The sequence below is a fragment of the Cydia splendana genome, chromosome 5, assembly GCF_910591565.1.
Source record: "Cydia splendana chromosome 5, ilCydSple1.2, whole genome shotgun sequence".
Taxonomy (NCBI): domain Eukaryota; kingdom Metazoa; phylum Arthropoda; class Insecta; order Lepidoptera; family Tortricidae; genus Cydia; species Cydia splendana.
The window spans coordinates 4,308,597-4,329,093 of NC_085964.1; the positions used below are offsets into that span (position 1 = coordinate 4,308,597).

Below are 20,497 nucleotides of genomic sequence, written 5' to 3' on the forward strand. Positions count from 1 at the left end.
CTTTTGTTGCTTAGACGTATACTAATGTTTTTTCTATATTAGATAGGTACTTGTAAGTTGTGGACTAAAGTTAGGTACCTGATTTTACGGTATTCCATATATTATACTATGTATTGATGGGGAGGATAGGGATATGCAACGGGGTAGGTTCTTATAAAAATGACGATTGTTAAGTGTAAACGTTTGTATTTCGCATACATACTGCATATGTACAAAGTCGTATAAGTTATTTACATTACGAAGAACACGTCGTGGTTTATGGCTAAGGAACCTTGAGACAAGGCTTCGTTAAAGTTACCATTGAGCTACCGGGGCAGCGTACGCGCCGTAGGTGTAAGGGGTGCCGTAGTATGAGCTGTATACGGAGGGTGCGGCGTAGCGGGCGACGACGGGGGCGGAGTAGACGGCCGGGGCGGCGACGCCGACGGTGCGGGTGGCTACCACGGGGGCGCTAGCGGCGTATACAGCGGGCGCTGAAGCAACCACACCGGTCGAGTAGACGGAGGGAGCAGCAACCGTACGTGCGGCAACTACAGGGGCGGAGTATACAGCGGGAGCGGCGACAGTGCGTGCGGCATACACAGCGGGCGCTGAAGCAACCACGCCGGTCGAGTACACAGAGGGAGCAGCAACCGTACGTGCGGCCACTACAGGGGCGGAGTATACAGCGGGAGCGGCAACAGTGCGTGCGGCATACACAGCGGGCGCTGAAGAAACCACGCCGGTCGAGTACACGGCAGGGGCGGCGATAGTGCGCGCGGCAACCACAGCGGGAGCGGCTTCGACTACCGGCGCGCTGACAACAGGCGCGCTCACAACAGGCGCAGCAACAGCAACAGGGTCCTTGCGCACGACAGCATTGAAACCGTTGACATCATCAGCGGCATAATCGACGGTACGCTTGGTGCCATCAGCGTCCAACAGCGAGTACTGGCCCTGCACGACGCCGCCGACGCGCGTCTCGACTTGGCTCTTGTAGTCGCCGGTGTTGGGGTCGGCTACGTCGTACGCGAAGCTGGTGTAGTCGTCTGCGCGCGCGACGCCCACGGGCACCACTGACGCCTGGGCGGCCACCGCCAGCGCGAGCACTACGACAAACTGGAAATAAATGATAAAATTGTACATCACGTGACAGAGATAAAAGTAACTAAATGTTGTATGACTAACGGCAACGCTTTTACTTATTTCGTGGTAATAGTAGTAGTAGTAGTAGTAGTAAAACACTTTATTGTACAAAAATCAAAACAAAAAAAGGAAAAATAACATTCGTCATTAGTACAAAGGCGAACTTATCCCTTTAAGGGATCTCTTCCAGTTAACCTTTGAGCAATTGTTTGCAAGGTTTGCAAATTGTCAACGTATTTAGGTATGTTGCTTTAATGGCCTTTGGTGTTGGATTATGAAGGAATCTTTTACTATTTTACCTTGTTTAATAAAACAACCTAATTACAATTACAATTACAATTTAGAAACAATTTTTAACGGTCGTTATATGAAAGTCAGATGCGCGGCGGCGTGACACGTAAAAATGACATTGAACTAAGTAATATGAATTTTCTATAGTTCGATTGCCACCTTTAGGTTGTTTTTTAATAAATTAGTTTTGAAACTCAAATGAAACTAGATAAAGAAGAGATTTCAAAGGAATATTGCCATGAGTTTAGCTAAATACAGATTCTAGGAACTAGGTACATTTGAGGTTTTGCGTGTTAAACTGTAAACGTTAGCTTATTTTGAAGAAAAACTATAGCGGCCGCACTAAGAAATTTATGAAACATTGCTTTTGGTTTTTCACGCTTTTTTATTTTATTGAATAATCGATCGAACACACTAGAATCTATGCTTTTTTTTTAATCTAGCAAAGATCTCAATAACTCCAATGTCAACATGCACTAATGAATAAAAGCCACATTAATCACAGCACTAGTAATTGTAAGTAGATCACCTTAGCAGCCATTGCGTACGGACTAGAGTACTTCCAACGTAGGAATGATTCTCATAGGATCGAGACGAGCTTATATACGAAGAAGCAAATATGAGGGCGTGGTAACAAGAGTATGGACCTCATGTGCGACTGCCGTGCGTGGTGACATCCGTGGACTCAAACGCTTTGTGATAAGGTTGATATTTCCTTGGTTTGCAGGCTTTATGTATATGTCACAGGCATATTTTTTAAGACATGCGTGTGTAGCATGTACAGGGCGTTTGTCGATGATGTATCCGGAAACGCAAGGTCGCTGTGATCTGGATGGCTGGCCGGTCGGTGCATTCTTCGAGTAATTTATGCCGTCTGCTTGGCAGAAGACGTGTTTACGTTTTTTTCGGTTAATTATAGTGGAATTTGTGTGCAGGAGCTTATCTGTTAAGTTTAAATTTGTGTCATGCGAAAAATGCATCGTTATCAGATTTTATGGTTGACTTTTGAATAATAAATAGGTCGGAGTAAGTAAATTATTTAGGACACTAAGGTCAAATATCAGTGTTGGGGTAGTAAGTCTGGTCTAAGTATATACTTATCGATTTGCGTTTATTTCAAATGAGGAGAAAAACAATAAGCTTCATGTTTAAAAGTCCTAATTTCGTGTGTTAAACTGATATTTTCAAAAATCAATCCCTCTCTACCTGCTATAGAACATCTACATAAATGTTAGACTCGGACCAAGCTAACCCGCATGGCAATAGCTATGACAAAATGTGACAATGTTAGTAGTATTTATTTAATTATTGAGAATATAACGTGTGACACTTGCTCAAGTACTTTGTTCTGTTCAAATCGGTGCAAAGATGCTTAGACAGACTAGGTACTTATCAAGTATATGTGATAACGATATAAAACCCCTAATTAATTAGTCTTCAAAAACGTTGACATAAATTTGTCTTAAATTCAGGCCAAACTTGGCCTAATCAGGTAATCTCTGTCAAATTTGCAAGGATATTGGAGCAATGTTTTAACAGTCTTAATTAGTTCAATAAAATGCTAAACAAATAACTAGTTATGCGCAAACGGTCTAGTTTTCATGCTAAGCTATGACGCTACATCTGTCGTTCCTTATAAGTTTCAAGGCGAACTATATTTTCAATTTCTTTGCCATCGCACTATGTGAATAGTAGTTGTGGGTTGCGAATAAATACCACTAGTATCAAGGCAAATATGACAAAGAATATAATATGAGACAAATAGTCAGAAGCTATAAGAGAGATGGCTAGAGGCCCTTTTCTTAGAAAACTGTAAAAAGATGTGAGAGCGTAAAAAAACATTATGCACGCTAAAAGAAGGTTAAAAGTTAGCCTGGATTTAGGTACTTTCAAGACGAGCAGTCGATGGGACCGAGATTTTATAGTTGTAATTTCTGAGATAGGTTTTTACGCGCTACTCGTTAATTAACTTACACCCACTTAACAGCCATACAGAGACTTACGGCGCGATTCGGGGAATGAAATTTGCCGGTACCTTTTGCCGTGGAACGTCACATATTCATATCTAGTGAATCTCTAATTCATTTCCCGAATCGCGCCGTTATTCTGTTGCTTACCATAGATATTCTCGCACTGTAGGTAAATTCCAAATTGGTGGACAGTGTTTTATTGTGGTTTTATTTGAAAAATGATCGTCAATAGTTGATTTAAGTAGAACGTCTCGGGCCCGGGCCGAGGCAACCGACACTTCTTTTTCTATGACAGGTGACCGGTGATCACGTGATGCTTTCTATAATGAAAACGAAGTGTCGAATGCCTTGTCCTGGACCCGGGCCGTTCTGACGTGGGTCATGCCTAATATAGTTATTTATAAGTTTTGGTCTGTGGGCGGAGCTTAAAGGTTTTGTTTCAATTATTGGTAATGTGGAAAGTATTTAGATATTGAAATCAATGCCGTGGTTATCATAGTAAATTTGAAGTAATTAACTATAACATAATCAAAATAAGTAACGTGTAAGTAACTAAGCAAATTTTTTATTTTATTTTGGGAAATAGTTTCTAATTTCAGGAAATTAAAGAAATGTTTTAAGAATTAATAGGACCTATCCAATGTCAGCAAAAAAAATACTTCCACACTTTACACGTAACATACATAATACATGTACCTAGCTCTAGGACCAAATGTGACGTTCCACGACAAAAGGTACCTTATGGCGGCTGGCGCTTACGTCGCATAGCGCTTAATAATATTGGAGCTGCGTTAATAATAGCGTAAGCGCCAACCGCCATAAGGTACCTTTACCCGTGGGACGTCACATATGTGTATTTAAACCAAAAGGACATCGATTGAATATAAATGAAATTTAAATTAAATTATTTGTTGGAGACTGTGGTGTAGGGCCTTGTTAAGGATTCAAGATAAGTTTGCGATTTTATTCAATCAGAGCCTTACCGGTGAGTATAATAGTGGAATGAAGTAGAAGCATTCGATTTAAAAAAATGGATATTGATTTGATATCGACTCGTGTATCTCACGCGCTTATAAATTGGTGCGAGTCATGAATGTCGAGATAATCTCGATAAGATAAAATTTCTTTACGATAAAAAGTGTGATCGAGAGAGAAGTCAAACTACAGAATTGCATCTCGTTACGATTACGAGGTCAATGACATTATTTAACAATAATGTTAACTTGATAAAAAGAAATGCTACTACAAAACCTTGGGTTTTGGGTTTGAATCTTTGGGGTTGATACCTACTCTCTTTTGGACCAATTCCTCTTTGAGCGTCTCTCATGAACACCTATCTTGGATAGTACGTATGTACAGTGAGCTGCGAAATTGCACGGAGAAATTACGAATGAATTCATTGATAAAGTCGCCATACACTTTTGAGGCTGATGGTGCCTACTAGAGTTAGACCAATCTTAGTTGGCAGCGATTTTCATAGCTCACAGACTGTGCAAGTGTTATTTTAAACGTCAAATTTCTATGAAGTGATGGCGTTAAAATAACTGTGCAAGTTTTATTTTAACACTTAATAACACTTGCACTGTCTAGGCTATCAATATCGCTGCACACTTGGTCTAACTATATCTGTACATCTACAGTCTAGGTGCGAGCGAGTTGCACTGGGCCCGATTCGGATTTTGAAATAGACATCTATTAGACATCACCAAGATACGATAACGATATGTTTAAGATCTAACCTGTCAAATTTGACATTTGCGCGATTCTGGAGATAAAATCTTGAACGATTTCCACGGGATATGACTTAGAGATCCAATTCACATCGAATAGATATCTTACTCTATCTAACGTAAAAGTGACATTGGTTGCCCGAATTGCGCTGCAAAAGAGAACTAGTTGATATCTAAACTATAACGTATCTAGAATGGATCTAGTACGTGTCGTCTCTTGTGAATATCTCGAAGTTCGAATACGGCAGACTGACTACCTAATGTCAATGTTAAATCAATATCAAGTCAAGATCAGAATTTTAAAGTTTCTACTGTCGCACATGTTTTCACATTTCCATTTTACAATGTAAGGCTTTTGAATCGCAATCAAGCTATCTGCCTGATTGCTTTACATAGTTGAGATATTTACTCCCTTATTTAATTAATGTCGTATTTAATGGAATAAAAACTCGATATTTAATTAGTAATCAGTCACTCTTCCGCCCACATTGAATTTTGGAAGGCATGTCTTCTAATATGATCAAGTTTTTTATGGCATATTACAATTTTAGGTAGATATAATAAGTAGGTACCTATAAGATAAATGTCCCATGCTTGACACTGTCCTAATAGTTGCCACCTTCAATCTATTGGAATTAAGATGTTAAATATGTAGTACATACACGTTTACCTTACCTATAGGTATCGCGTATGGGAGTCTGCTCACACCTACTTTAGTAGGTACCTGTACCTACTATGGTTTATGTGGAATCAGAGAAAACATTTTTTTATCCCTAAATTGACCCCTTAAAGGACCCCTCCCTTAAGTAAGGAACAGGAATCATGGGTGTTCTATGTATATAAGTATGTATTTATCAATATAAGTATGTATATCATCGCCTCTAGCACCCGCAATATAATGATTAAAATAACAAACGGCTCGATTCGGAAAATGAATTAGATTTCTACTAGACTTCAACAAGTTACGATACGGATAATTTAAAGATATTTGTAAGATAGATATGTCAAATTTGACGTTTCCGCGATTCTGGAGGTCCTCTTGAACGATTTCGACAAGTTATGACTTAGATATCCAAGTCACATCTAGTCGATATCTAATGTAGATCTAGTTGATCGCTAAATCTCAAGATCTTGTGATTATCTCGAAATCCGAATAGGCTTGAAAGAATCTCGAGTGATACGAACATAAGTAGATACAAGTTTACTGTCTGGCGCAACTCCCGTTGAGTTCTATTCTATAAGTATAAATGAATAATTTTACAATACACGCGGCCCGTCCAAGGACACGTCTATGTACGTAGTTTAGACTAATTATAAATACTTAAAAGTAATATTTTTTGCTATTCGCTAATACAAGTCCAACAGGAAATTACTTGAAGCAAATCGTACCTACTAATTTACTTGAAGCAAATCGTACCTACTAATTTACTTGAAGCAAACCGTACCTACTAATTTAATTTTGGGCGCGCAATTTAATAATTGTAACTTGTTCTGCTTAGACGATAAGGAAAAGGTTAAATCTGCTCTCGATATTATCTGTTAGATCTTTTAAAAAGACAAATTATAAATAAAGACTATCAATCTATAACGTATGCATACAATGTCTTGTCTTGAGCACCAGATTTTTATAGACAGACGGCGCCACACGCCACTTCACGAGTAAATAAGTATATTCATTAGGTACTTATATGGGCCGTTGTTTATTTTATTGTCGTTTTTTTTTAGTTAGACATGATTTAAATGTGGCTGATCTGAGGAGCTCCTCATTCTGGACGGAATAAATATGAAATCACAACTTGTCCCGAGAAAAAAAAATGAAGTTTTTGTTGAGTTACAAAAATGTGTTTATAACACAATGGTTTTTGTGAAATTGCGCTTATGTTGTACATAAGGAACTCTATCCATCCACTAATTTTTATCGAAATCTGAGGAAAAGAAATCGATCACAAAATAAATATCGGCTCATAATCATTTTGCATAACGCTTTATACCCACTATTTTATTGATTTTTTAAATATGCTAATTTGCCACTGACATGGCACAAAAATATAGTAAAGTAGACATATTGTGCCACAACATGCGGCGCGGCATCCAGTCTACATTATTAACTTATCTCTGGTTTTAACAACGTTAAGTAATTGCTTCATCAAGATATTCATTGGAATCTTATTGGCATTTTACTTGTATCATTAACTGCATAGTTCGTTCTACTTTGTATGCCAGTTACAATGTTAGTACGTATTTATTGTTGAATTATTGTGTTTGATAAAGAATTACGGAAATTCCATTTGTAGGGAGATTTTTCATCCGACCCGATTACGAGAAGGGTTATGATCATAGGCTGCCGTTGTCAAATATATCTTTCTACATTATATATACTTCACTTAAATGAAATATTTTAATTAAAATCTTAATAAAAAGCGCGGACGTGGCAGGCGCAGACGGAGATGGCGGGACGACTTAAGGATGACTCACGTTAGACCGGGCCGTGTTCGGGCCGGAGCTTCCGGCGCTTACTTTTCTATGACATGACAGGCGATCACGCGACGCTTTCCATAGAACGTTTTCTATGGAAAGCGTCGCGTGATCGCCTGTCATGTCATAGAAAAGTAAGCGCCGGACGCTCCGGCCCGGACACGGCCCGGTCTAACGTGAGTCATCTTTTAGACATCTTCATTAATAACTGGCCGGAAAAAGCTCAACAATGGGAGTCGTGGAAATCAAGGGGAGAGGCCTTTGCCCAGCAGTGGGACACTAAAACAGGCTAATATAAAATCTTATTAAATATACTACTAGGTACTACTACTCCGTTGGCTCAGCGACCCAAAATGAGACTTGGCCTCCGACCAAGACAGCGCCACTTTTCTCAAAATGTGACTTTGCCTCCGACCAAGACAGCGCCACTTTTCTCAAAATGAGACTTGGCCTCCGACCAAGACAGCGTCACTTTTCTCAAAATGAGACTTGGCCTCCGACCAAGACAGCGCCACTTTTCTCAAAATGAGACTTGGCCTCTGACCAAGACAGCGCCACTTTTCTCGGTCCTGTGCGACCTCTCGCCAATTGTTCATTATACACCGTGTTTTTATTGAATTCCGTTAACTTCGGGGTATGGTTAAGTACGTTTAAGAAAACTAAATGGCATAGTTAATTTTGAAAAAAAAAATATTTTTTTGCTTTTTTTTTTCAGAAAAATTAATATTAAAAAGTAATTAAATGTAGCATATAGCGTTGTTGTAACACGGGCATTACATTTAACTAAACCAAACAATTGAAATCTGTGACATATCAATGTCAATTCGAACATCGATCGACCGAGATTTTACTTAAGTTTAGTAGCAAATGTATGAACTCATTCTAAACACTAATCAATATGTAAACCTGCCTTAAGGCAAGTGTACAAGCTTGTAGAGGCCTTATAGGAAAAAAATAAAATATTGATTATCTTCGAAATGGAGTTAATTAGAATATCGGTGTCTTTGGGAAAGTTACTTGATTTAAGCTCAGGTATGCACCCTTGAAATTAACGGAAATCAAAAAAAAACACGGTGTATATACAATACCTAATATTTATGAACAAAGCTGTGCACAAATGTTTGAAATAAACATGAAATATCCCTTAATATTTCCTTGTCTTCTAACTTCGCCAACTCATATTTTCTTATTATCAACATCTTTTTTTTTAATCTTAGGGGCTGTCCATAAATTACGTCATCGATTTTTGACGATTTTTGACCCCCCGCCCTATCATCATCCTAAAATCATACTTCAAATTACCCCATTTCCTCCTACTTCATGCTACCGTCATCCGATGTCCAGACCCCCACCCCCCTAATTTGAAATGACGTAATTTATGAATAGCCCCTACATATTAAAATACCTAATTTGAAGCAAGCGAGTCGTCATCGCGATAGTCATCAAATTTATCCCAATGTTATGATTGAAGGTTATTTTGTTAACCCTTATTTTTAAGGAATTGCATCATCGTCATAAATTGATAACGGAATTAATTAAATCGCTGATTCTGGAAATCTGTCTATCTACTATCTGTGTGTTTGTGTAAGTGATCCTGACCAGACCATCTTACGATTAGACGACATGTATAAGTTCAAGGTCTAATAGTAAAATAAATGATGATAGAAAAGAAACATGTTGCAACAAAAAGAAAACAAAAAACAAAACATCGTTTCACCAATATTTAATATATTGGATTACTTAACATGAGTTCAGATTATAAATAGGTACAGTCACAGTCGCCATCAGATATATCGGAGCGGCCAAGGTGCTCACAAATATCTGAACACGGCTCTATTATCATGGCGTTTGAGCGCGTGTTCAGATATATTTGAGCATCTCGGCCGCTCCATTATATCTGATGACGACTTTATAAAAACATTATTTACAGCATTATAGAATCCGTTTTAACAAAGGCGGTGGGTTTTCAGAAGTCTACCATCCTCCGTAGTGCGCGCCATAGCCGAGTCCATGGCCCAATCCGAGACCGGCGTATCCCAGGCCGCTACCAATACCTAGGCCATGAGCGCCATAACCGAGGCCGAGACCATGGGCGCCATAAGAGACGGCGCCATGAGCGATGGGAGCGGCATAAGCGGTATGAGCTAACGGAGCGGCGTGGGCAACGTGGGAAGAGTAGGATACGGGAGCGGCGTACGCCAGAGGAGCAGCGTGGGCGAGAGGAGCGGCGTATGCGGCGGGAGCGGCGTGGGCCAGAGGAGCGGCGTATGCGACGGGAGCAGCGTGAGCGGCGATGGCGACCGGAGCTGGGTGCAGGCCAGGATCTTTGCGCACAACAGCGTTAAACCCGGATTGCGCGTCAGCGGCGTAGTCGACAGTGCGCTTCGTGCCATCAGACTCCAGCAGCGAGTACTGCCCGCGCACGCTGTCGCCCACGCGGGTCTCGTGCTGGCTCTTCACGTCGCCGGTGTGGGGGTCCGATACGCCGTACGAGTACTCGTAGCCTCCGTGAGAGGGGCTGCTTTGGACCACCGCCACGAGTAGAGCAAGGACTGCGATCTGATGAATAAAATGTTTATTTGTAAGTTTTAAATAATCAATGTGGGCTATGTAAATGTCTTTGTACAGTCGAGTTCACAAACATCTTAAGCCAATGTTCCAAAAAAACGCCTCTAAGATGCAGAAAATAAGGTCGTGTAAATATATTTTAGGAACGTTGGCTTGTAAACATTAACCCTACCGTACCTAAAGTTTTATGCAAAAGCAGTAGGAAACACCAAATCCTATAAATAAAAAAGTACATACAAATGGGAAATCAATCGTCAAAAGTAATTTATAAGTTTATTTGCCAGAACGTTATCTCGTATTAGCGATGTGCTGTTCTCGAAATATTCCTGAGAACTCGAAATATTTCAGATAGATTTTCTGAAACGTTCTCGAAAATTTCTCGGAAATATTCTCTGAGAGTTTTGCCCTTTCGTTTCGCAAAAGCGCTGAATTCCTTTGTTTAGTCGCTTAGTCTAGGAGATAAGACAAATACCATGGCAGCTTAAAGCCAAATACTTGGCACCATTCATAGCAATATAAAAAATAATACTAATTGATAAAAAAACCAGGGGTAAAACAACACAAAATTGCCAAACAAGTCATTTGAGGCAAAAGGTATAAACTTACCAAAAGTAAATATGTCATTCCAATAAAAAAAAATAAGATTGTTCATAACTTATTTAATTTAATAAGAGAACGATCTTGAGAAAGTAGGGAATTTTCCAAAAATTTCTTCGGAAAGGAATTCTCTGAAGCGAAAACGTTCTCATCGGCACATCACTATCTCGTATTAATTATTCATATCGTAAACAATCAACGTTCGCAAGCGCGAGATAAAATCGAAACTAACAACTCAATTCAACGTTCGTTGATTCGAATAAGTTACGCACGAGTATTTTAATTAATTAAACTCAATGCCGCCTTGTGTCATCGATATTTACCTTTGAGAACATGTTTGTATTGTTTGTTGTCTACACCACGAATGATAACGAACCGGGGACGCACGTATTTATATGGTAGAGTTATTAAAATTAAAATGTACGAGTATGTAACGCATTCCGAGCGCCAAAAGGAAGTGTTATGATACTCTGAGTGACCTACGCTCGCGGAAACCCCTTTCGGTTTTGGCTCATAAATAATGCTAATCCGAGCAAATTTAATAAAAAATATACAATGTTTCTTTTGGTCTAAGAAATACTTGGCAAGGTCAGTGTATTTATTATCGTCCTGATTGAACATACTTGAAGAAAATATTGAATAGGGAATATTGGGAACAGGGGACAAATAATAGACAGAAAGAGACACTTTACATATAACTACTTACATCGGTAGTTAAGCATACTTTGCACACACTTACTCTTATAACTTTATGTAAGAACATCAACGAAGTAATAACGTAAATATGCATATTTATTGAAAACATATGATCTGGTTATTCAAAAGCTTTTATAATTTGCGATGTTCACATGTACCTAACTGGTCGCTTTGAATATTCGTAAGCACCTCAGCTGGCATCCAATTGAGGTGAGCATACGTACTTAGGTATTAAAGTGGGTAGTGTATTATTTTATGGTACCATCGAGTAAATCTGATGATGAAAACGGAAGATGGTTAAAAATATCTGCAACTCTCGTATGTAATACGAGTTTTACCGTTACTACGTCAAACCAACGAGAATAGAGTGTATCTTTGGTCAAACTATAACTTGATGGGTGCTGTTGACAGTAGGTACCTACACATAGGTCATACAACTAAAGACGGTTGACATTATAGCTTGTACTTATAGAAAATTGTATTCTCGATACTGTATAAAAAATACTAGGTACGAGTAGGTATTCCAAATTTTAACAAAATTTCATATACATTTACCTACATATAAATTTAATCACAGATCCCTGGTCTTATCACTAATTTGCAAATATTGTAGGTATGCAATATTTGACGAGCAAAAATTACGTTACTTGTCATAACTCATAAGATTACAAAATATTGTTAGCAATATGATGTATCCGTCATGCTTCAGCTCTGACCTCCAGCCGGCCAATATGGAGCCGCTGCGCGAATATAAATAGTATTAAACTTCAGCAGTAATCAGTTGCAAGTAGAAGTCGACCAAATAAACATTCTAAAATGGCAGCGAAGGTAAATTTTAAATATAATGCCCAAATTACTTGACCTAAATGTTTAGGTGATCTTGGATCTAGTTACCTTGTTTATTTGTCAAGTTAAAATCAATTCCATTTTATTTCAGCAAAAGTGCACTTGCTGGACTGGATTTACTTACTTAAGCTGGTATATAAAATTAACTGTTCTTTTGCAGTTTGTCATTGTAGCCCTCCTGGTGGCAGCTGCGCAAGGCAGCGCGGTGCACGGTGGCGATTACAACAGCTTCTCCTACGGAGTATCAGATCCTAACACTGGTGATGTGAAGAACCAGCATGAGACCCGCGTGGGCGACAGCGTCCGCGGGCAGTATTCCCTCCTGGAGTCTGACGGCACGAAGCGCACTGTTGACTACGCTGCTGACCCACATACAGGATTCAACGCCGTCGTGCGCAAGGATCCTGTGATTGGACATGGTTACGGTGCTGGTTACGGTGCTGGTTATGGCGCTCACGCCACTCCTCTAGCGTACGCCGCACAAGCCGCTCCTCTTGCCTACGCCGCTCCTGTCGCCCACGCCGCTCCTCTCGCCTATGCCGCTCCCTTGGCCGCTCCCTTGGCGTACGCCGGTCACGCCGCTCCCGTAGCCTACTCTTCCCACGTCGCTCACGGCGCTCCTCTGGCTCACGGACTCTACGGTGCTCAAGGACTCGGCCTGGGCTATGGCGCCCAAGGTCTTGGACTCGGATACGGCGCTCACGGCCTCGGTCTTGGCTACGGAAATGGTCTCGGTTACGCAGCTGGTCTGGGACACGCTGGTGGACTTGGATACGGCCGTGGTCTCGGCCATGGTGCCCACTACGGTGGATGGTAATTTAATAAAGCCTTCCCTTTTAAATACCAAACCAAACCAAAAGTGATACTCAAATGAAAAGCTGTGATTTATACTGAAAATAAATATTGTATTTGTGAATAAATGACGTGAAACTTACTAGAATATTTATTTTGAGCCTTTGATAAATATTTGAGGGCAACATTTAGACCCAGGTGTCGAAAGATATACTGGCAGGCCTATTCGGATTTCGAGATAATCACAAGATCTTGAGACGATTAGAGATCAACTAGATCTACATTATATATCGACTAGATGTGACTTGGATATCTAAGTCATAACTTGTCGAAATCGTTCAAGAGGACCTCCAGAATCGCGGAAACGTCAAATTGGACATATCTATCTTACAAATATCTTTAAATTATCCGTATCGTAACTTGTTGAAGTCTAGTAGAAATCTAATTCATTTGTGGTATCTAACTAAACTTCTAAGAAGTAAGTAATTAGGTCTTACTTTTACCACATCCATAGAAAACATCGACATATTTATTATGATTTGATATCTCAGACTCTCAGAGTATGATTAGATATAACAAATCATTCTGTATAACTTCTCTCGACCCGATTCAAATAAATATGAAATAATTTAAGATCACAGACAATACACCTCTGCCTGCCTGCTACAATTATTTATAGTTCATGTTGCAGAATCGCAAGTAGATAAAAGAACTCATGTACAAATTCTAAATGTATGTTGATGGCTGAGTGGTAGAATACTAAAATAGCCAGTTAATATCAGAGGCAACCAAATATTTCAGTGATTACAATCCACAGTCCAGTACATTACAATGAAGGCCTAAGACGTCTCTATGAAAGACTAATTAGTCTGAATTACCACGCCGCCGAATCGCATAGGAGGCCGGTTCGAATTTAAAAACCGGCCAAGTACGAGTTGGACTCGCGCACGAAAGGTTCCGTACCATTATGCAAAAAACTGAAAAAAAATCGTGTGATGTATGGGAGCCCTACTTAAATATTATTTTTATTATGTTTTTAGTTGTTGTTATACCTAGCGGCAACAGAAATACATCACCTGTGAAAATTTCAACTATCTACCTATCACGGTCCATAAAATACAACCTGGTGACAGACAGTCGGACAGACAGACGGACAGTGGAGTCTTAGTAATAGCAGAAAGTATATGTAATAGGGTCCCGTTTTTACCCTTTGGGTACGGAACCCTAAAAATTGATCATTAGCCAGTACATCTAGCTTGTAAGTACTTGTAGTTGTGGTGTGTGTTGTGTTGTGTGTTGTGTTGTTGTAGCGAGCGCAGCCAACAACACGATTTTTTAAAACCTGTTTGAAAATGGTACAGTCAGTATCATAATCGCGGATCTACTCGTCAAAAGTATCGTCTATTCTCTAGTATGCAGCTGACCAAAAAGAGATTATATCTTTGTATGTAGAACTATTAGACTGTAAGGCGGAATTCCACCAGTGTGCGACACGAGCTTTTTTGAACTGAATTATGCTTATTGTGCCGCACAGTGCAGGGGCCCACTGATTACCAGTCCGCCGGACGATATCGGCCTGTCAGTTAGAAGTAAAATTTGACAGCTCCGAACAACTTTACTGACAGGCTGATATCGTCCGGCGAACTGGTAATCTGTGGGCCCTCTACGGCGTACAAAGCCCAATTCCAAAGAAAAACCGCAAATCGATGTAGGTACAGTTTAGCCATTTGGCACACGCATAGAAAATAAAACAAAATTTTTGAGTTCTTAAAAAGAAATCCTGAGCTGCTGAGTCATATTTTTTTTGTATGGGAATTTTTTTTTCAGAATGCGATAGCATGATTGATAGTATGCGGTATCATATAAAGGGGCTTTTTGAGGCGATTCTAAAAATATACCACATTTCAGCATTTTTTTAAATTAAAACAAAAATAATTTACTAAACATACCAAGTCAACGATATGGCTGATTTTTTTTTGCACAATATACATGATACTACTGATACATGATATCCTCTTATATTTTACCCCAAGAAAGCAAATTTGAAAATAATTTCATTTAGTTTTTTTTTCAATATTACATACAAAGTGACACAGTTCTCTTCAGTAGGTACTTACCTAAATATTTTAATACATGACTCCCTGCTGTCACCTCTATTGCCAATATCGTATGGTAATGAGTATATACGAGTATGTTCTGGGATACTAAGAGCTCGGTCGTTACGACCCTATTATTGCCTATTATTTTAAATGCTTTATTTACAAATAATACCTAAGAACAGTGTACGAGTAAATACACGAGACCTAACTATGTACCTCCCTACTGAGTAATTGCATATCTAGCCAAGGACCTAATTATACGAAACAAACCGTAAAAAAACGATTAAGTAGGTGTGCATTTTTATTACTAGCTTTTAGTTTTTTGCACCCGAGAGTCAAGATAATATCTAGCAATAAAAGTTTAATGCGGGTGTTTACTTGACAAGGCAGGTCCTTGCTGAGTCATGTTCTGATTGGTATTAATTATAGTATAGTTGGTATCAAGCGTTAATTAGGTATCTAGCCGAATTTACTTCTGAAACTACTTATATCTTCAGAGATACTCAGGTAATTTTACTGCAGTAACACATTTCATTGTATGTTGAACTATTTCGCATCTAGATAAGATATCGAAAAGTTAAGAGAATCTATGGAATCAAAGCTTATTTTGTGGGTTGCACCCTTACAGCCGGGATACATTTTTTACCTACTTAACCCTTCAAGTGACATACGTCACTTTTCAGTAGTTGGAATTTAAACTTTATATTAATTAGTCAAATTTTAAATTTAATTAAAGTAATCGACCACGAGCCGCCACTCGAAGGGTTAAGGACTCCAATAAGGAAAACGTGAAATATAATTATATGTACATGGTCATTAACTTTGATTGTTTTTTCCACAGAATAGACATTTTTAGGGTTCCGTACCCAAAGGGTAAAACGGCAATAGGGTCCCCCTATTGCTAAGACTTCGCTGTCCGTCCGTCTGTCTGTCACCAGGCTGTATCTCACGAACCGTGATAGCTAGACAGTTGAAATTTTCACAGATGATGTATTTCTGTTGCCGCTATAACAACAAATACTAAAAACAGAATAAAATAAAGATTTAAGTGGGGCTCCCATACAACAAACGTGATTTTTGACCGAAGTTAAGCAACGTCGGGCGGGGTCAGTACTTGGATGGGTGACCGTTTTTTGCATTATGGTACGGAACCCTTCGTGCGCGAGTCCGACTCGCACTTGCCCGGTTTTTGAAATGTGTTTGACTCAATAGCTATAATTTAGTACAATAATGTGTCCTGTGTCTGAATTATTTAAATGCTATATTCACGTGCAAGTGTTGTTTTTCCTGTCAAATTGATTAACATTGTTCAAATTCCTTTAGATATTGTGTAATAAAGTGGTTACTTCTTCCGAAAGTCATAAACTTTTCCCAATGTCCTGCTGCCCTTGATTGAGACCGTGCACCCAATCCGCATAACACAAGACACAATAAGGTAATCCTTATTATACCTTATTTCATATTAATAAGATATACGATTGGTCGTTGAAATGATCGTGCCGTTTGTATGACGCACGCACGCGGACGCGGTACTGACCTCCGAAACATAAATGCACCGCTATGGGTGTATATAAATAGTTGCAGAAACCCTAAGTGTATCAGTTGCAAGTCGAAGTCGAGCAATTACACTTACAATAATGGCTGCGAAGGTAAATAAAATAATATGATCATTTAGTGGGGATTTCTTTATTTAAGTAAAAAAAAAAATAATGCTTTTAAAGCCAGATAATGTAAAAGTAACACCATTGATTGAGCTGGGAAATTTTTAGGGTTAGAGTTACCAGGACTTTACGAGTTGAAATGTAATATAATGTTTTACTATCTACTTAGGTAGGTAGGTACCTACGTGCCAAAAAATATTATACGGATCTAAAAAAATGTTTTCGTTTACAGTTCGTCGTTGTAGCTCTCTTGGTGGCGGCCGCCCAGGGCAGCGCGATCCATGGCGGTAACTACAACAGCTTCTCCTATGGAGTGTCGGACCCCTACACCGGCGACGTGAAGAGCCAGCACGAGACCCGCGTGGGCGACAACGTGGTCGGCCAGTACTCGCTGCTGGAGTCCGACGGCACGAAGCGCACCGTCGACTACGCCGCTGATGCCCACTCCGGATTCAACGCTGTCGTGCGCAAGGACCCTCTGCTGCACGCCGCTCCCGTCGCCATCGCCCACGCCGCTCCTTTGGCGTACGCCGCCCACGCCGCTCCTCTCGCTCACTCCGCCTACTCTACCCAAATCGCCCATGCCGCTCCCCTGGCCCACATCGCCCACGCTGCCCCCATTGCCCATACCGCCTACGCCGCTCCCATCGCCCATGGCGTCATCGGTTATGGTGCCCATGGCGCCATCGGCTACGGTGCCCATGGTCTCGGTCTTGGTTACGCCGGTCATGGACTTGGTCTCGGCCATGGTCTTGGATACGGTCATGGACTCGCCTGGTGAACGTAGTATAAATATGTGGTTAGTTAATGAAGAACGGCTGTGTTGACAAATAAAATGAAATATTTAATTTAAATGACGCTTTATTTTCCTTAATTTTAATCTTCTCGTCGTAAACGGACTGTTTATAAAATAAATTGTTTCACCGACGAAAGAAACCTTTTAAAACATGCACCGGTAAACGTACTAGTGCTCGACATGCTAATGCCCAATAGATGATATGACACCTTCCTGTCACCTCTATTGGCATTGACTTAAGTTTCAAGATGACATTTACTGGGACCGCGTCGAGCACCAGTACGTTTACCTTAATTTTTTTATAGATTTTTGTTCTTTCGGCCCTATTTAAGTAACCTAGTAATTGAATAATGAAAAAAAGGAGGCACTTTTTATTTCATACTGATATAAATGACTGATATAATAATTAGTCAGGTCATAAGTTCTGTCACAAAGGTTATGACTGAAAAAGTTTAATACAAAGCCTCCAATAAAAAAGTAAGACATGATTTCAAAGCTTAATTTATATTGATCGAAACGTAATAATATGTAACAAAACGTAAATTCGTTTAAAATATAGATCGCGATTTATTTACTCGGCTGGATTGTAAAGAATTATACTTCACTAGGGTATAAAAATCAGATAAATAAAATAGGTACTTAAAATTGTTTATTTATAATGAACCTACTTTATTAGAACGTTATTGTATCACCAGCATTTAGTTCTCCAACAAGTCTGTACTTCAGCTAATACCCTTCAAACATAGGGTACTTTTCAGCAACGAATGCCGTATCTTATTGATTAAGTATTTTTCAAATTGATTCATATAGTTTTTCGTTAGGTCAGTCTTCGTACATAAACTTTATTTAGGGCAAGAACTTCCCTTCTGAAGGTTTCCCAAGAACTACTTACTTCGATCGACCTGAATGTGACCAAAAATATTTTTTGCCGAATTTTCTCACTTTACCGATGGGACACCACAAACGCAAGTCCAAACGCAGGTAAAACGTTTAAATAAATACTAAAAGAAGTAAACAATTGTGAAAAATGTGGCAAGCTACATTAAAATTTGCTACAATACGGCGCCAGGAAAAGTTCATTGCATTAGCGCGCGGTTGTTTTAGGCGATAAACGCAGTGTTGAACGCATGCTTCATCGGTATGCAAGAAAAATAACAATGTGCTTACCGCTGCGTTTACCGCGTAAAACAGTTTATGATAATTTAAGATTATCTTATATAAAATGGATAAGCGGCAAACGCATCGCGTTACGCTGTGTTAATCGCAGACAACCGCGCGCTTTAGGTAGTCGTGTAAACTTGTAGAGCATAAATAGCAATGCCTTAAAATAAGTTATAAGAATCTAAATCGTTGTTTTATAAATGGAAAACTATGTTTAATTTGATTGACAAAATTTTGCCTCAAAGTTGAAATAACTTGCTTCGAAGCGAGGCTACATATTCCGCTCCAAAGTTTGTTATAAAATTGCTTCTACAAAAAACTATTGAGATAAACGAAGAAAAGATTATATCAATACAAGAAGAAATAAATATCTCTTTAACATTTCCATTACCTAATTAAAAATGAAATTCTTCATTTTTATATCAAATCATAATGTTTTTGAAAATCGGAACTTCCAGCCGCGCTCACCCTTTTATCGGCACACAATTATACTCATCCTTATTCCCATGGTAACAATTTTTTAACAAAGGTGTGTTAGAATATAATTTGCCCACTTTGGCCTTCACTATCTATTTGACGCTCACTGTGCAGCTAAATGTCACTTTTATAAGAACCGGTCAAGTGCGAGACGGACTCGCGTTCCAAGGGTTTTTAACCCAATTTTTAACAATGTATTTTTTTATGTGGAACTTGAATGAAATATCTTTATTAACCCGTAGGGGTCGGGTCAAAAACTAAGTAGGTAATTGAGTCCGACTCACGCTTGACTGCACATTTCTAATAGTTTTTCTGTCATCTATAGGTAAAGAACTATTTTGTGTATTTTTTTCAAAATTTTAGACCTAGCAGTTTCGGGGATAAAGGGGAGTGGGGAATGGTCGGACAGACAGACAGAAGGACAAGTGATCCTATAAGGGTTCCGTTTTTTCCTTTTGAGGTACTGGAACCCTAAAAATTCATCATCTGTATACGAATACATCTGGAGTATAGCCCTTTATATGGAAACGAAACGTGGACAATTACCCTATAAGAGACAGGAAGAGAATGGACGCATTTGATATGTTGTGTTGGAGACGAATGGAAGGCATCAGTTGTAGAGACAAGATAACCAATGAGGAGGTGTCACGAAGAGTGAGCGAAACACCTATTCTGAACACTATTGAAAATAGACGCGGAAAAATGATTGGACATTTAATACGACACGACCATTTCTTTAAAACTATACTGGATAGGACACAAACGAGGTAGAGGAAACCCAGGAGCAGTTACTAAGATCAAGTGAAAAAAAAGTAGGGGACGTGTCGTATCAAAAAGTCAAAGAGCTGGCGCAAGATAGGGAAAGCTGGAAGATACTCCATCGACAAGAGAATAACTCTTAAATTTATGATGATGTATGTACATACACAAATATGCATGTAATGCGAATAATCAGTTTTGATTTCCGAGTTTAGCTGGAATGACTATATCTTATAAAACAAAGTCCCCCCGCCGCGTCTGTCTGTTTGTGTGTTTTTATGTTCGCGATAAACTCAAAAACTACTGAACGGATTTTCATACGGTTTCCACCTATTTATAGAGTGATTCTTAATGTTAAGGTTTACCCGTGCAAAGCCGGGGCGGGTCGCTAGTGTATGTATATACTTAGGTAAGTTTATGATGTCAACGACCAACCAAATTCCTGGTCACTTAA

The 20,497-nt window shown here is 39.3% G+C and overlaps 4 protein-coding genes across 4 annotated transcripts; 2 read left to right on the forward strand and 2 right to left on the reverse strand.

The window, feature by feature from the left end:
* Positions 1-177: 177 nt before the first annotated feature.
* Positions 178-2,042, reverse strand: LOC134790422 (cuticle protein 16.5-like). The gene is made up of 2 exons (XM_063761189.1): positions 1,946-2,042; positions 178-1,098 (listed from the first exon to the last, which is right to left on the reverse strand). Exons 1-2 carry the CDS (start codon positions 1,955-1,957, stop codon positions 295-297), a joined length of 816 nt encoding a protein of 271 aa, XP_063617259.1. The 5' UTR covers positions 1,958-2,042; the 3' UTR covers positions 178-294.
* Positions 2,043-9,536: 7,494 nt separating this feature from the next.
* On the reverse strand, positions 9,537-11,280 carry LOC134790425 (cuticle protein 21-like). The gene is made up of 2 exons (XM_063761191.1): positions 11,080-11,280; positions 9,537-10,150 (listed from the first exon to the last, which is right to left on the reverse strand). The coding sequence occupies exons 1-2, from the start codon at positions 11,089-11,091 to the stop codon at positions 9,566-9,568; spliced, it is 597 nt and encodes a 198-aa protein (XP_063617261.1). The 5' UTR covers positions 11,092-11,280; the 3' UTR covers positions 9,537-9,565.
* Positions 11,281-12,220: 940 nt separating this feature from the next.
* On the forward strand, positions 12,221-13,232 carry LOC134790424 (cuticle protein 64-like). Its single transcript, XM_063761190.1, has 2 exons — positions 12,221-12,280; positions 12,459-13,232. Exons 1-2 carry the CDS (start codon positions 12,269-12,271, stop codon positions 13,113-13,115), a joined length of 669 nt encoding a protein of 222 aa, XP_063617260.1. The 5' UTR covers positions 12,221-12,268; the 3' UTR covers positions 13,116-13,232.
* A 3,496-nt stretch (positions 13,233-16,728) lies between these two features.
* LOC134790428 (larval/pupal rigid cuticle protein 66-like) lies at positions 16,729-17,704 on the forward strand. Its single transcript, XM_063761195.1, has 2 exons — positions 16,729-16,838; positions 17,083-17,704. The coding sequence occupies exons 1-2, from the start codon at positions 16,827-16,829 to the stop codon at positions 17,629-17,631; spliced, it is 561 nt and encodes a 186-aa protein (XP_063617265.1). The 5' UTR covers positions 16,729-16,826; the 3' UTR covers positions 17,632-17,704.
* Positions 17,705-20,497: the final 2,793 nt, after the last annotated feature.